Source organism: Phyllobates terribilis, unplaced genomic scaffold, assembly GCF_046119375.1.
Source record: "Phyllobates terribilis strain yellow unplaced genomic scaffold, ASM4611937v1 Scaffold_5__5_contigs__length_657084704, whole genome shotgun sequence".
Taxonomy (NCBI): domain Eukaryota; kingdom Metazoa; phylum Chordata; class Amphibia; order Anura; family Dendrobatidae; genus Phyllobates; species Phyllobates terribilis.
Window position 1 is genome coordinate 535,361,258 of NW_027362765.1, and position 15,552 is coordinate 535,376,809.

Sequence of the window (15,552 nt, forward strand, 5' to 3'; positions counted from 1 at the left end):
GATTTTCCCATACTAATATGGATTCACACTGAAACTGACCAATGGAACACTTGCTCACTCAATTTCATGCTGCTCTCTGGGGTCGTATGTCTAACTTCTATAAAGGGAAGCTCCAATCGTCTTATATACAGTATGTCAAAAAAGTTATGGCTGTTAAAAACGTGGAGACCATGAAAAGAAATTGTCAGTCATTAAAGGGATTGTCTCAAGTTCTTTGTTAATTGTTCAGGAGCGCACAGCTCCCCAGCCTCCCGGCTTGAATGACAGGGACGGTGCACTCCTGACAGTTCAGATGGCCCAAACAGTGTGCTTTACTATGACACAAACAAAGGCAGCGTCGCCACTGCTGCATCGGAGGAGCGCAGAGGCAATGAAACGTTCCGGATCCAGACAGCTTCAGAGCAATCCTTACAAGTGCTATAGGAACGAGCTTGTAAGTGCTGTGCTCCTTGCATAGAAGGCCGGCTACTGCTAATTGATTACAAAGATGGCCAGTAACATAGGCAATGAGTAGGAAACAAAAATATGAAAAATCCAACTGTTCTTGAGAACGGAGAAGATTTTTAATAACAAGTAAATTGCACAGCTGTTTGTCTTTACAAGCACTTTCTGATCTTATTTAATACAATGAGGCTAGTCTTTCAAAGCCTTTTCACGCCTTGTTTTGGAAGCACAATATTGATACATTAATTACACGGTTAAATAATTATTAGGAATTTTGCTATGAGTTAATGGGCCTTTGGGAAATCCTTACAGATTCCTTCTCATTTTATAAGCATAGACAAAAAATATTGTAACACAAAACAGGTATTCCAATACTTAATAGACTAACAAGACTGTGCGGCTGTTCCCTAGTGTACAACTGTTATTCAGGTGTGACCCGCAGGTAAATAGGACTATCCTGGCAGCAGTTACCCAACCAAATGGAGCGATATCACTCTATATACCTGAGGATCAAGCCTGGGCAATGTGACTTCAATGACACAATTTAGCCATAGCAGAATGAGGGCTATGTGATTTTTTTAGAGTCATCACAGCTGCGGCCACTTTTTTGTCATTTTAAGGACGTTTCAGTTTTTCTTTTTTAAGAAATTTGCAAAAAATTCTACATTTCTGGTCTTTTTCAATCAAGATGGGGTGCAGGGTGTACTTTAATGAGAAAAAAAATGAACTTTTTAGAATTTATCAAATGGCTGCAATGAAACAAAGAGTGAAAAACTTAAAGGGGTCTGAATACTTTCTGTATCCACTGTATAGCGCCATTAATTCCACAGCGCTTTACAGACATTATGGGCACTCTCCCCATTGTAGCTCACAATCTACATTCCCTATCAGTATGTCTTAGGAGTGTGGGAGGAAACCGGAGAACCCGGAGGAAACCCAGGCAACCACAGGGAGAACATACAATATATCCAATTTTACCATCAGTGTGGTGCATGCAAATCTTACTCGCATGCAAAAAAAAAAGAATATCCTAGCTTTTCCTACCTATTAAAGGGAACCTGACAGGCTCATGCTGTTCGAACCACAGGCAGCATGAATTAGGCACCGGCTGAAATATTACAGCTAAATATAATGTTCATGAGGTCAATATCAAACTGCAATCATAACTAAACCCTAATTTTTCTTATGGTCTTGAGACCTCTTTTAGTATTGATCAATAACAGTTAAATCTTAAAATTAGGGTTTAGTTATGATTGCAGACTGCATTATTATAGATACTCAGATCACACTCAGCCATGCAAGTCAATGAGTGCATGGAAAACATTGGACTGCACTCGGATGACATGTGAGTGCAGTCCGATTTCCACGGACTGACAGAATCGAGGAGAAATTTTTTATCCATCTTCTCCTCATCCAAGTGAATCGAATCACACTACGATCACACTCTAATCGAACTCTGATCATGATTAGCATAATTAATCCGATCCTCTTGGATGACAAAACATAGGCATGTCTGCTCCTGCCCTAAGGCAGTGGGGCAGAGAGAAGTCGTCGGCGACTTGCCTCACACTAGGTTTCCAAGATGCATAGTCCCCAGCTGGCTTTTGAAAACATACATGCACTAACGTAGCCAGTAGAGATGGTGCGAATCGATTCACAGGACCCGGTTAATTGGCCGCGCCAGTAATCTATGGCTGTCAAATGACAGCCTGGTGAACAGCCTCCTATCCCCCAACATTTGCGGCTCTTCTTTTGATTAGCCGGCCTGGCGATGAGAGACAACTGTTTCGGGATTTATTGGCACTTCTTCAAGAAAATGACAGCAATACAGGGACACAGCAAGAATGCCTTGATTTCATCTCCATCAAAATACACGTAACATCTTCTAGACCAGCAATCTCTCCGATACGGACGTTTTATTTCTGGATTTGGAGGTGTTTGTACATGAAGGTCAGGAAGGGCGTACCAATGGGCCAGTTCTTCCAGCCCATATATATTCTATATGCAGGGAGCTGCATGTATTGCATATATAGCGGTTATTTATTTACTGATTCTTCTATGTGATAGCAGTATTGATGTAATCTATTCAGGCTTATTACACCATACACATTATATCGCTGGAATATTGTTATTAAAGTACTGATGCTGTGTATGATCACATACCATGTGTACATTGGGGTTTGTAGTAGTTTCTATGTGCAATACTATTACAAGCATAATCTGGGCTTGGTGCAATAATAATATTTTCCCCTGGTGAACCCTATTGATCTATTATCCTATTTTGATACATTCCTGTTCTTGTGAATATTATTGTTTTCCATATCTGCAATCATGGTATTGATTTTATGTTAGGTTTTAATCATGTCTAAATTGTCTTGTCATAAAATTTTGAATATTTATTTTGGGTGTGCACATAGTTAATGTATTTTTTTTTCTATTTATTGTCCAGAGTTTATACATTATGGAGCACCCCATTTCTATATAGTGGCTGTGCATCTTACTTTGTGTTTCCAGGTCGGCTAATCAAACCAAGAGCCGAGGATGCCGTCAGGTAAGCTGCGATTCTGATGATGTGACCAATGGACGCCATCCGGCGAATCCATTCACACCATCTCTAGCAGCCGGGGTCTGATTCATGCTGCCTGTGGTTTTGGCAGCACGAGCCTCCTGTCAGGTAGGAGAAGCAAACGAGAAGAATCCGCATTCATCACTGATGGTAAAAAGGAAGGAAAATCAGAACAAATCTCCAATGTGCTCTGATGTGTCCTATATTCCACAGACACCACCTGCTACAGAATGGGGCGCCCACACATTATTGGGCAGGCAGAATGGGGCGCCCACACATTATTGGGCAGGCAGAATGGGGCGCACACACATTATTGGGCACGAAGAATGGGGCACCCACACATTATTGGGCAGTCAGAATAGGACGCCCACACATTATTGGGCAGTCAGAATGGGGCGCCCACACATTATTGGGCAGTCATAATGGGGCGCCCACACATTATTGGGCAGTCATAATGCGGCGCCCACACATTATTGGGCAGGCAGAATAGGACGCCCACACATTATTGGGCAGGCAGAACAGGACGCCCACACATTATTGGACAGTCAGAATGGGGAGCCCACACATTATTGGGCAGGCAGAAGAGGACGCCCACACATTATTGGGCAGTCAGAATGGGGCGCCCACACATTATTGGGCAGTCATAATGCGGCGCCCACACATTATTGGGCAGGCAGAATAGGACGCCCACACATTATTGGGCAGGCAGAATAGGACGCCCACACATTATTGGACAGTCAGAATGGGGAGCCCACACATTATTGGGCAGCCATAATGCGGCGCCCACACATTATTGGGCAGGCAGAATGGGACGCCCACACATTATTGGGCAGGCAGAATGGGGCGCCCACATATTATTGGGCAGGCAGAATGGGGCGCCCACACATTATTGGGCAGTCAGAATGGGACGCCCACACATTATCGGGCAGTCAGAATGGGGCGCCCACACATTATAGGACAGTCAGAATGGGACGCCCACACGTTATTGGGCAGTCAGAATGGGGCGCCCACACATTATTGGGCAGGCAGAATGGGGCGCCCACATATTATTGGGCAGGCAGAATGGGGCGCCCACATATTATTGGGCAGGCAGAATGGGACGCCCACACATTATTGGGCAGTCATAATGCGGCGCCCACACATTATCGGGCAGTCAGAATGGGACGCCCACACATTATCGGGCAGGCAGAATGGGGCGCCCACACATTATTGGGCAATCAGAATGGGGCGCCCACACATTATTGGGCAGGCAGAATGGGGCGCCCACATATTATTGGGCAGGCAGAATGGGGCACCCACACATTATCGGGCAGTCAGAATGGGGCGCCCACACATTATTGGGCAGGCAGAATGGGGCGCCCACACATTATTGGGCAGGCAGAATGGGGCGCCCACACATTATTGGGCAGGCAGAACAGGACGCCCACACATTATTGGACAGTCAGAATGGGGAGCCCACACATTATTGGGCAGGCAGAATGGGGCGCCCACACATTATTGGGCACGAAGAATGGGGCGCCCACACATTATTGGGCAGTCAGAATAGGACGCCCACACATTATTGGGCAGGCAGAAGAGGACGCCCACACATTATTGGGCAGTCAGAATGGGGCGCCCACACATTATTGGGCAGTCATAATGCGGCGCCCACACATTATTGGGCAGGCAGAATAGGACGCCCACACATTATTGGGCAGGCAGAACAGGACGCCCACACATTATTGGACAGTCAGAATGGGGAGCCCACACATTATTGGGCAGCCATAATGCGGCGCCCACACATTATTGGGCAGGCAGAATGGGACGCCCACACATTATTGGGCAGGCAGAATGGGGCGCCCACATATTATTGGGCAGGCAGAATGGGGCGCCCACACATTATTGGGCAGTCGGAATGGGAAGCCCACACATTATCGGGCAGTCAGAATGGGGCGCCCACACATTATAGGACAGTCAGAATGGGACGCCCACACGTTATTGGGCAGTCAGAATGGGGCGCCCACACATTATTGGGCAGGCAGAATGGGGCGCCCACATATTATTGGGCAGGCAGAATGGGGCGCCCACATATTATTGGGCAGGCAGAATGGGACGCCCACACATTATTGGGCAGTCATAATGCGGCGCCCACACATTATCGGGCAGTCAGAATGGGACGCCCACACATTATCGGGCAGGCAGAATGGGGCGCCCACACATTATTGGGCAGTCAGAATGGGGCGCCCACAGATTATTGGGCAGGCAGAATGGGGCGCCCACATATTATTGGGCAGGCAGAATGGGGCACCCACACATTATCGGGCAGTCAGAATGGGGCGCCCACACATTATTGGGCAGGCAGAATGGGGCGCCCACACATTATTGGGCAGGCAGAATGGGGCGCCCACACATTATTGGGCAGGCAGAACAGGACGCCCACACATTATTGGACAGTCAGAATGGGGAGCCCACACATTATTGGGCAGGCAGAATGGTGCACCCACACATTATTGGGCACGAAGAATGGGGCGCCCACACATTATTGGGCAGTCAGAATAGGACGCCCACACATTATTGGGCAGGCAGAAGAGGACGCCCACACATTATTGGGCAGTCAGAATGGGGCGCCCACACATTATTGGGCAGTCATAATGCGGCGCCCACACATTATTGGGCAGGCAGAATAGGACGCCCACACATTATTGGGCAGGCAGAACAGGACGCCCACACATTATTGGACAGTCAGAATGGGGAGCCCACACATTATTGGGCAGCCATAATGCGGCGCCCACACATTATTGGGCAGGCAGAATGGGACGCCCACACATTATTGGGCAGGCAGAATGGGGCGCCCACATATTATTGGGCAGGCAGAATGGGGCGCCCACACATTATTGGGCAGTCAGAATGGGACGCCCACACATTATCGGGCAGTCAGAATGGGGCGCCCACACATTATCGGGCAGTCAGAATGGGGCGCCCACACATTATAGGACAGTCAGAATGGGACGCCCACACGTTATTGGGCAGTCAGAATGGGGCGCCCACACATTATTGGGCAGGCAGAATGGGGCGCCCACATATTATTGGGCAGGCAGAATGGGGCGCCCACACATTATCGGGCAGTCAGAATGGGACGCCCACACATTATTGGACAGTCAGAATGGGACGCCCACACATTATTGGGCAGGCTTTGTCAGCCCTGCTGTCCATGTATCCTTCCTATGCCTTGTGAGGTTGCTGCTCACGTTACGTACTCGTTGAAGATTTTCTGCATTTATTTCCCAGTGGCAGACCCGCAGTGTAAGGCCTCGTGCACACACAGTCTTTTTGCTGAGTTTTTGGAACGCAATTTTTTTGAGTAGTTTTGTGTTTCTGAAGCAGATTGGAGAGTCTCTGCTCCCAAAACCCCCCCAGTGTGCACACGCCCTAATACAGTCCAGCCATGCAGATGAGATTAAGGCTCAGCTACACGTTGTGGATACTCCGGCACGTTACGTCTGCTGGATGTCATTCCTCTTTGTGTAATCCACTGTGGACTTAACCCTCAACTGGTGAGGTGGGGTTTGCCACACCCCAGGGAATTTTTGTTCGGCTGCCATTCATTGAAAAATGCTGGTATGAGGATACGTGTCTCACTAGCTTCCATCCATTTGTGGGTGTCAAAACTTTGTTATACTCATGTATAATCAATCGCCAATAAGAAAACGATTAAAACAAACGTGATCTTTGCATTTTCTGTAAAAATAAGAGATTTCTAAACACTGGGGTATAGGAAACCCCACCTCACCATTCATATCTTTCCCAAAAATCTACAGGAGCCCCGAAAGGTGAAATCTGCTGTGACAACCCACAAGTCAGACCTGTCACCGCGCTGATTCCGCAGTTTCTTATTGCACCTCACTACATTTATCTGTGAAGGATCTGCACTAGTTCTGTATTCTACATGTAGTGCATAGCAGAGGCTGAGGGTTGTCTTGTGGCGGATTTCCGGTCATTTCCGACTCCTGTAGATGGAATATGACGCGGATTTTTGAAGCAGATTTCACCTTTTGAACAGCAAATCCGTATCCACTCCGCAGTAACTCCGGATTTAGCCACAACCGTATCCGGCTGCGACACAATGACGACCGTATCACGTGCTCTTGCCGCTGCGTGACGTCATGGAAGTGGGCGGAGACAAAGTGCAGCGCTGTCGCCACTTCCCCTCCCAGAGTGCCTTGCGGTGCCCTTGACTGTCATGGCGTCCCAGGGCAACTTCCTGAACGAGAAGGTTGCCAGGCTGGTGAGCCGGCGGTACGGGAAGCCCGTGCTGGAGCCTCGCCAGCCTCTGGCTCTGGCTGACAGAGTGGCCAACCGGAGGTATAAGCTTGGAGGTAGGTGGAGGAGGGGTCTGTACAGCCTCCTCTCAGCACAGGAACACAACACTGCACATTGCGAATTCCCACTGTGTGACGTGCGGCCACAGCTCCTCCAGGGGGCGCTGCGCTTTCCCAGAGCTTTGAACAGCTAATTAGTTATTAGAGATGTTGAAAACGACTCTCAGGAGCCTGTCCAGCGACCAAGTCAGAGATCTGTGGCCATACACGGGATCCCTGGGAGCCGCCTCCTACCTGACCACACATGGGATTAGCCGCCTCCTACCTGACCACACATGGGATTAGCGGCCTCCTACCTGACCACACATGGGATTAGCGGCCTCCTACCTGACCACACATGGGATTAGCGGCCTCCTACCTGACCACACATGGGATTAGCCGCCTCCTACCTGACCACACATGGGATTAGCGGCCTCCTACCCGGCCACACATGGGATTAGCTGCCTCCTACCTGACCACACATGCGATTAGCCGCCTCCTACCTGACCACACATGCGATTAGCCGCCTCCTACCTGACCACACATGTGATTAGCCGCCTCCTACCTGACCACACATGGGATTAGCCACCTCCTACCTGACCACCATGCGATTAGCCGCCTCCTACCTGACCACCATGCGATTAGCCGCCTCCTACCTGACCATACATGCGATTAGCCGCCTCCTACCTGACCACACATGCGATTAGCCGCCTCCTACCTGACCACACATGCGATTAGCTGCCTCCTACCTGACCACACATGCGATTAGCCGCCTCCTACCTGACCACACATGCGATTAGCCGCCTCCTACCTGACCACACATGCGATTAGCCGCCTCCTACCGGACCACACATGCGATTAGCCGCCTCCTACCGGACCACACATGCGATTAGCCGCCTCCTACCCGACCACACATGCGATTAGCCGCCTCCTACCCGACCACACATGCGATTAGCCGCCTCCTACCCGACCACACATGCGATTAGCCGCCTCCTACCCGACCACACATGCGATTAGCCGCCTCCTACCCGACCACACATGCCATTAGCCGCCTCCTACCCGACCACACATGCCATTAGCCGCCTCCTACCCGACCACACATGCCATTAGCCGCCTCCTACCCGACCACACATGCCATTAGCCGCCTCCTACCCGACCACACATGCGATTAGCCGCCTCCTACCCGACCACACATGCCATTAGCCGCCTCCTACCCGACCACACATGCGATTAGCCGCCTCCTACCCGACCACACATGCGATTAGCCGCCTCCTATCCGACCACACATGCGATTAGCCGCCTCCTACCCGACCACACATGCGATTAGCCGCCTCCTACCCGACCACACATGCGATTAGCCGCCTCCTACCCGACCACACATGCGATTAGCCGCCTCCTACCCGACCACACATGCGATTAGCCGCCTCCTACCCGACCACACATGCGATTAGCCGCCTCCTACCCGACCACACATGCGATTAGCCGCCTCCTACCCGACCACACATGCGATTAGCCGCCTCCTACCCGACCACACATGCGATTAGCCGCCTCCTACCCGACCACACATGCGATTAGCCGCCTCCTACCCGACCACACATGCGATTAGCCGCCTCCTACCCGGCCACACATGGGATTAGCCGCCTCCTACCCGGCCACACATGGGATTAGCCGCCTCCTACCCGGCCACACATGGGATTAGCCGCCTCCTACCCGGCCACACATTGGGATTAGCCGCCTCCTACCCGGCCACACATGGGATTAGCCGCCTCCTACCCGGCCACACATGGGATTAGCCACCTCCTACCCGGCCACACATGGGATTAGCTGCCTGGTGTGTAGTCATATGTGCATTGTGTCGTACCGATGACGCCGGGCTGATGATGGCGGGCATGATGCAGTCAGGTCAGAGAGCTGTCAGAGCTCTGTTCAGTGAGCACAGATGACTGAGTCCTGAGAATCCATCACACCATCTATCCGCACAGTAATCCACAGAGATCTTGCCGGATGCTGCAAACCGTCCATTCAGGAATGAGACGCTTGGACCATGGTCCTGTGTGGAGCCCTTCAGGCAACGTGCACACATTGCATATTTGTTGTGATTTACCCCCATGGATCTTCAGTATCTAATCCGCAGCCATTACTGATGCAGCATGGTGGAGGTGATTTTGTCCACAGATCACAAGAGGAATCTGCTGCAGAAATTATCGGGTGCTGCAGATTTGAAGTTCCTTGTGTGTCAATTTACGCTGCTTTCCACTGCTACACCACTGTGTATACTGGCTGCAATGGTGAGATCACAGCTACAGTGCATGTCACCTCTGCGGCCAGTCACTGAGCTCGAAAGCATGTGCCATCTGCCTAGGCAGAGCTACTGATATCAGTAATTGGCTGCAGCTATTACATGCACTAAAGCCACGACGTCACCGCTGCCACCAGTACACATACTGGCATAGCAGTGAAGAACCGTGGTGGATCAGGGGAGGGCGAGTATCTGGTGTTTGATCTTGGAGGTAAAAGCCTTTGCCAGGATAAAAGTTTATTGTGGAAAACGCCTTTTAATACATTTTTGAAAGTATAATTTTCTATCTTTAATTCTTTACTATTCATATTGTTTACAGTATCATAGTTGTCGTCTTCTTTTCCAGAGGCCACCTGCATCACTGAAATGTCTGTATTGATGGCCTGCTGGAAAGAAAATGCCTTCAGTGACACCGCATGCTCCAATGCAATCAAGGTTTTCTATGATTGTGTCGCACGAGAACAGGTATCTGTGTGTTTTGAAGTGATGGTCAGCAGTGATTTTCTGTACATGTGTACTTCAGTTTAGTGTATACACTGACAACGCTCTACGGCTTCATCTGACCTCAGGACCACTGCAAATAAACCCTGCAATGGCAGTGGGGGTCCATGCATGGCCACTGCCTATGCAATGTACAGGGCACTCTTAGGGCTCGAGCATATGAAACGTGTGGGTGCTGTCTATATGCATAACTGATGGCATACAGACAGTACCCAGAGCTCTACATGTCAGTGGTAGTTTACATGAATGTTTGTACACACAAACCCAGGGTGCACATGGAAAAATTGCAGAATGCACTACTTTAATCCATGTTTCTGATCAGACTTGCCTATTAGTACTCATTAGGTGTTCAAAAAAAAAACAAAAAACAGGTTGCTTACAAGTTACCATTAGCACGTCTGGAGGTTTTTAACATATCCATTACAATTAACATAAGAAAATGTATTTTGACTTTTACTATTTATTAAATGTTGCATGTGAAAACTGGATTCCATGTGGATGTAAAAATCGGACATAATATTGGTATACAGTTGACAATAAGGATGGATAATCGTTTGTTTTTTTTATAAAAAATGATGATTTTTCTCACGCTTATCGGCCTGACGTTTTACAGAAAGTGTTTCCCAACCATGGCTTTGTCACATGCTGACAATCTGACACAGCCACAACATGGACACACATTTATTTATTATGTATCACCTACATTGTACAGACAGCAAGTAGAGCAGGGAGGTTGATGTTTAGGCCTGACCACCAATCTAATGTATACATGCAGTGGTAACTGAGGATTTTTATATCTTTTGGTTTTACTTTGGCCTGTGTAAAGCCATAAAAAGATAAATGGTAAATAACAGAACAGCTTTGACTGTGCAGTGATTGACGGCAGCAGTGTACACAGAAAGCTGCCAATCAGTGATGTGGGCGGAGGTTATACAGAGCTCAGCATTCAGGGAACTGCTAGATCTGCAGCAGAGAAAAGTGTGTTTTTATCAAAATGTCAGCTATCAGCCCAGTAAGTGACATATCGCTGGAATGAGGGTCTCTGTCCCTACATTATGCTGCTCTCAGATTCCATAGCAAAAACCCACTGACAGATTCCCTTTAAGGTGTATTAGATCATAATACTTTTTGACCTAGTAATAGTCAGATAAGGACAGTTTTTACAGTTTTTCATTAGTTTTCAGGATCTATGAGATGAGGGCATTTACGAAAGTTGTTCCCTGATTTTGTGTGTATAACTTGGTTATTTGCATACATTACGCAGGGAGCATTTTCTGTTTTTCTTCTTTTCTAAAGAAATTGGTAATGGATAACTTTTAGTTAAATAATAACAACCAAATAAAATTTCCAAATGTATTGTATTCTCTTGCAGAAAGCCCGGAAATTAGGAGCCAAAGAAGATGAAAAACCTGCAGGCTGGATGCCACCAAAGCAGGTCAACAAAATGCTCAAAAAATATCCAAATATCAAGCATGAGATCTAAAAATACAAACTTTACTTATAAGTGACAGAGAACATTTGCATCAAGCCGATAAAGACTAGTCTAAGAGACGTGCATTACCACACATGGAGCTCTGGTGCGGCGGACTTATCCGATCTCACACATACAGATGGCAGCCGCACATACAAGTGACTACCTCTCATGGTAGGAACAGCGTGATTCCCAAAGGGCATTCTGGTACATCCAGATGCACGTTCGTCTTGTAATAGTAACAAAAAATACAGCTGGTTTAATATGAATGTGCAGGGGTTTATTTATACAATCAATAATTATTGACTTTTATTAAAAAAAATGTAGAAAGCAAAAGTCTTGATGTAGGGAAGTGTTCATGCACTCAACATATTGGGTTGGGTGTAAATGTCCTTACCAAGCAATAAAAGCTTCTTCACAATATGGAATTTTTAATTATTATATCCTTCGTATTTATATGCAGTTGTAACCTGTGGATGATCTAGAGGAGTCGCTCCCTAAGGCCATGGCCCCATTATCAGTATTCGGTCAGTATTTTTTCTCGGGACTGGGAGCCAAAACCAGGTGAGGAACAATCAGAGAAAAGGTATAATAGAAACAAGTCACCAATTCTGCATTTATCACCCACTCCTGGTTTTGGCTCCCACTCCTGAGAAAAAATACTGACCAAATACTGATAGTGGGGTTGTGGCCTTAGCAATGTTCACACATCAGTATTTCACATCAGTATTTGTAAGCCAAAACCAGGTGAGGAACAGTCAGAGGAAAGGGTATAATAGAAACATGTCGCCACTTCTGTATTTATCACTTCTAATTTGGCTTACAAATACTGATGTAAAATACGGCCGTGTGAATGTGGCCTTAAGGATAGAGTCACACAAGAGGTATATGGTACAGATACAATGGCAATTTTATAAGAGAAGTGTGAGGGTATGTTCACACACTTCAAAATCCACAGAAACCTCATTGAATAACTTTGCTATTGATTTCAAAGGGGAATCCACATGACTGTTCATCCATCAAGTTTTTTGCAATTGTTTTTGATGAGATTTTGAAAACAGCACAACCAATCTATTCTCCTGACCTTTCCATCATACAGTAGTCACAAGAAGACTTCCATTTCTTCTCCGGATGTAATGACAGCAGACCCCCAGCGTCCCTCCCTGGTCACAGAGCTGGCACAGCAGGACTCTTCTGTCCCCAGTGGCCATCACACAGAATGCACAGAAACTGCTTTTGACTATGGAAGTGCTGGCCCTGGAAGATTCATGTGAGTGCCCTCTGGTGGATGGTTGCTTACATGCATCTCTCATGTCCTGCAGTATTAAGTAAAGGAAAAGGAGATAAAGATTGAAGTCACTATCTTCTTCATCAAGAAGTTACAGCTGGGTTATGAAAACTGCATCTTTCTATACCAGGATTTGTCTGTCCAGAAGATTGTGGACTGCATTTTGTGCACAGCTACTTTAAAGGGGGTTTCTGAAAACCCCTGTCCCCTACCTGTAGTATAAATAAAACAAACCTGAGCTTTACTCACCCTCAACAGGTCCAGTACTGTGTCTCACCCTGGATCCCAGTGTCTGTTATTGTCTGCAACTCTGACGTCCTGTCAATTGCTCTGCTGCCAATCGGTGAGCTCACTGGCTCGTGGTGTTAAAGCACCACTCCAGCGTTTTTATTATTGCACCGCTTGAGTGGTGCTTTAAATGTAAGTCCTCTGCCCCAGTCATATACTCGCCTCACTCACCTTCATAGTTTTTCAGCGTCGCTCCTGTCCTTCTCTTGCAAAAAGTGACCTGCAGGCTGCTCCAGTATTTCATGGAGCTGTGCGGAGGTCACTTTACAATCAATCTATATGGGAGCCTTCTTCTGCCTCTCATAGACTTACATCGAGAGCTTGTGACATAGCTTCTTACTTCCAGTCAGTCAGAAGCTGCGCTCACAATATTGTGCTTTGGGACCGAGGCGATGACAAAAAAGGAGTAAGACGCCAGAGGGTGAGTATATGCCCGGGGACAGGGGGATCACATTTAAAGCGCCACTGAAAAAGAAAAACCCTCGTGTGGTCCTTTAACTCTGGCAGAGCCGCTGAGCTCACTTATTTGCTGCAACTCTGTGGATGTGACATTAGCGCTGCAAACAATTACAGACACCGGGACCAACAATATATAGAGGTTTTCCGAAAGCAGAAGCCTCTTTTAAATGTACAGAATTAAATCCTAAAACCATTTCTCCCGAAAAAAAAAAAAGAGATGCAGAAAATGTAAGCTAATTGTTTTTAAAACTCTAAACTGCTATTTCATATGAAATGGGATTGTTCCCTTTCAGAAAATCTGGGTCCCCGGGCACAGTCTGTTTAAAAAAAATTTAAGAAAAGAAACTGCACTTTATTCACCGTCCCCAGGTTCAGTGATGAGTCTCTTCATCTGCTCCCAGTGACATCATGTTGACAGCGCAACTGCCATTGAGCTCAAGGGTGATTTCCAGTACGTCCCCATGACAGCACCATAGGAGGAGTAATCCCATATCCTGTGTAGGGACAGGAAGCACAAGAGGTTAAAAGCCCTCCCACACCCAACCTCCTCAGTGTTTGTCCTGTCCCTACACAGGAGGAGCGCTGGTGCAGGAGCACTGGTGTGAAGGAAAAGATACCTCAGGGGAGATTGGGGGGGCCACGGCTCTCTCCTTCCCGCCGCCAAGCAAGTCCTGGGCCGACACTCCCTGTCGGGAGTCCCTCAGCCCTCCTGTGTGCTGGAGCCTCCGGTGCCGCTTCCCCATCGCGGGGCTCTCGGCGTCCTGCTCTGGGCGGGTCCGGCTTCTCCCGGCTCCAGGACCGCCCGGCGTCGAAACCGGAAGTCCGAAGATGACTATTTCCAGTGGTGTTCGCGTGGGAAATTCAAACCGTGGTTAGACCAGACGCCAGGGAGCAGGAGAAAATGACAGGACGACCAGGTAAGGGATAAGAAGGAGGGCTGGGGAGCAGCAAAGGCAGGCTTACTGCTTTGGCACCCCTGGCAGTACAATGGCAGATATGTCACACCCTGATACCCTCCCTGGATCGCCCCACAGTCATGTAAGTGTACCATTACCCATTTTTATATGGCTAATGGGGCTTACGCTTACCAGGTACTCCATATTTTTTATAGGATGTCTCTGGGCACTTACCACCTCCTTCTGAAAAAAAGAAGGATACGGGGAAAAAGGCCACAGTAAAATCCAAGAGGTGCCTGGATTGTAACATCAGACTTCCCGACTCATATACAAAACGTCTATGTGCTGAATGTAGAGCCTCCATGCTAAAGGAGGAGCACGGGGCTTTATTAAATGAGATGCGCAGTATAATTAAAGAAGAGGTTCAGGCTTCTATCACGTCTCTGCAGCCCCCAGGTTTAGGAGTCCAGGATGTCATGGGACCCAAAAGACCCAGAGAAGATATAGCACCATCTTCTGAGGGTGAAATCGACCCATCTGGCGACTCTGACAGTGAGACCATTAGTCCACCACAGGGCGGGGAACGGAAAAGATACATGTTCCACTCAGATGGTATGGATATTCTTCTTCGAGCAGTCCGAAACACGATGCAGGTAGAGAAAACGGAGAAGAGCAGTAACATTCAGGATGAGATGCTTGGTGGTCTTAAAACCCAGAGATCCATGGTTTTTCCTGTTAATGCCCATGTGAAGGACATGATACTAGAGGAATGGGAGGATGTGGAGAAGAGACTCTCTATACCACGAGACTTCTGCGCCCGACTATCTTTTGACCCAGAAGACACCAATGTGTGGGACACTATTCCTAAAATTGACGTCCCGGTGGCTAAGGTGGTCAAGAAAACCTCTATCTCCTTTGAAGACTCGTAAGGACTTAAAGATCCTATGGATAGGAAGGCGGATGGACTTTTGAAAAAAGCCTGGGAAGCTTCAGTGGCAATTAT

The 15,552-nt window shown here is 47.8% G+C and overlaps 1 protein-coding gene and 1 long non-coding RNA gene across 2 annotated transcripts in view; one reads left to right on the forward strand and one right to left on the reverse strand.

Annotated features, from left to right (window-relative positions):
• The first annotated feature begins 7,170 nt into the window (after positions 1 to 7,170).
• Positions 7,171 to 12,041, forward strand: CHCHD1 (coiled-coil-helix-coiled-coil-helix domain containing 1). Its single transcript, XM_073685797.1, has 3 exons — positions 7,171 to 7,365; positions 9,993 to 10,111; positions 11,520 to 12,041. The coding sequence occupies exons 1-3, from the start codon at positions 7,230 to 7,232 to the stop codon at positions 11,628 to 11,630; spliced, it is 366 nt and encodes a 121-aa protein (XP_073541898.1). The 5' UTR covers positions 7,171 to 7,229; the 3' UTR covers positions 11,631 to 12,041.
• Positions 12,042 to 12,700: 659 nt separating this feature from the next.
• The window catches only part of LOC141273658 (uncharacterized), a 56,217-nt gene continuing 53,365 nt past the window's right edge, over positions 12,701 to 15,552 (reverse strand). Inside the window, exon 4 of the long non-coding RNA XR_012322115.1 lies at positions 12,701 to 12,934. This is a non-coding gene — a long non-coding RNA (uncharacterized lncRNA). The remainder of the gene's footprint in view (positions 12,935 to 15,552) is intronic.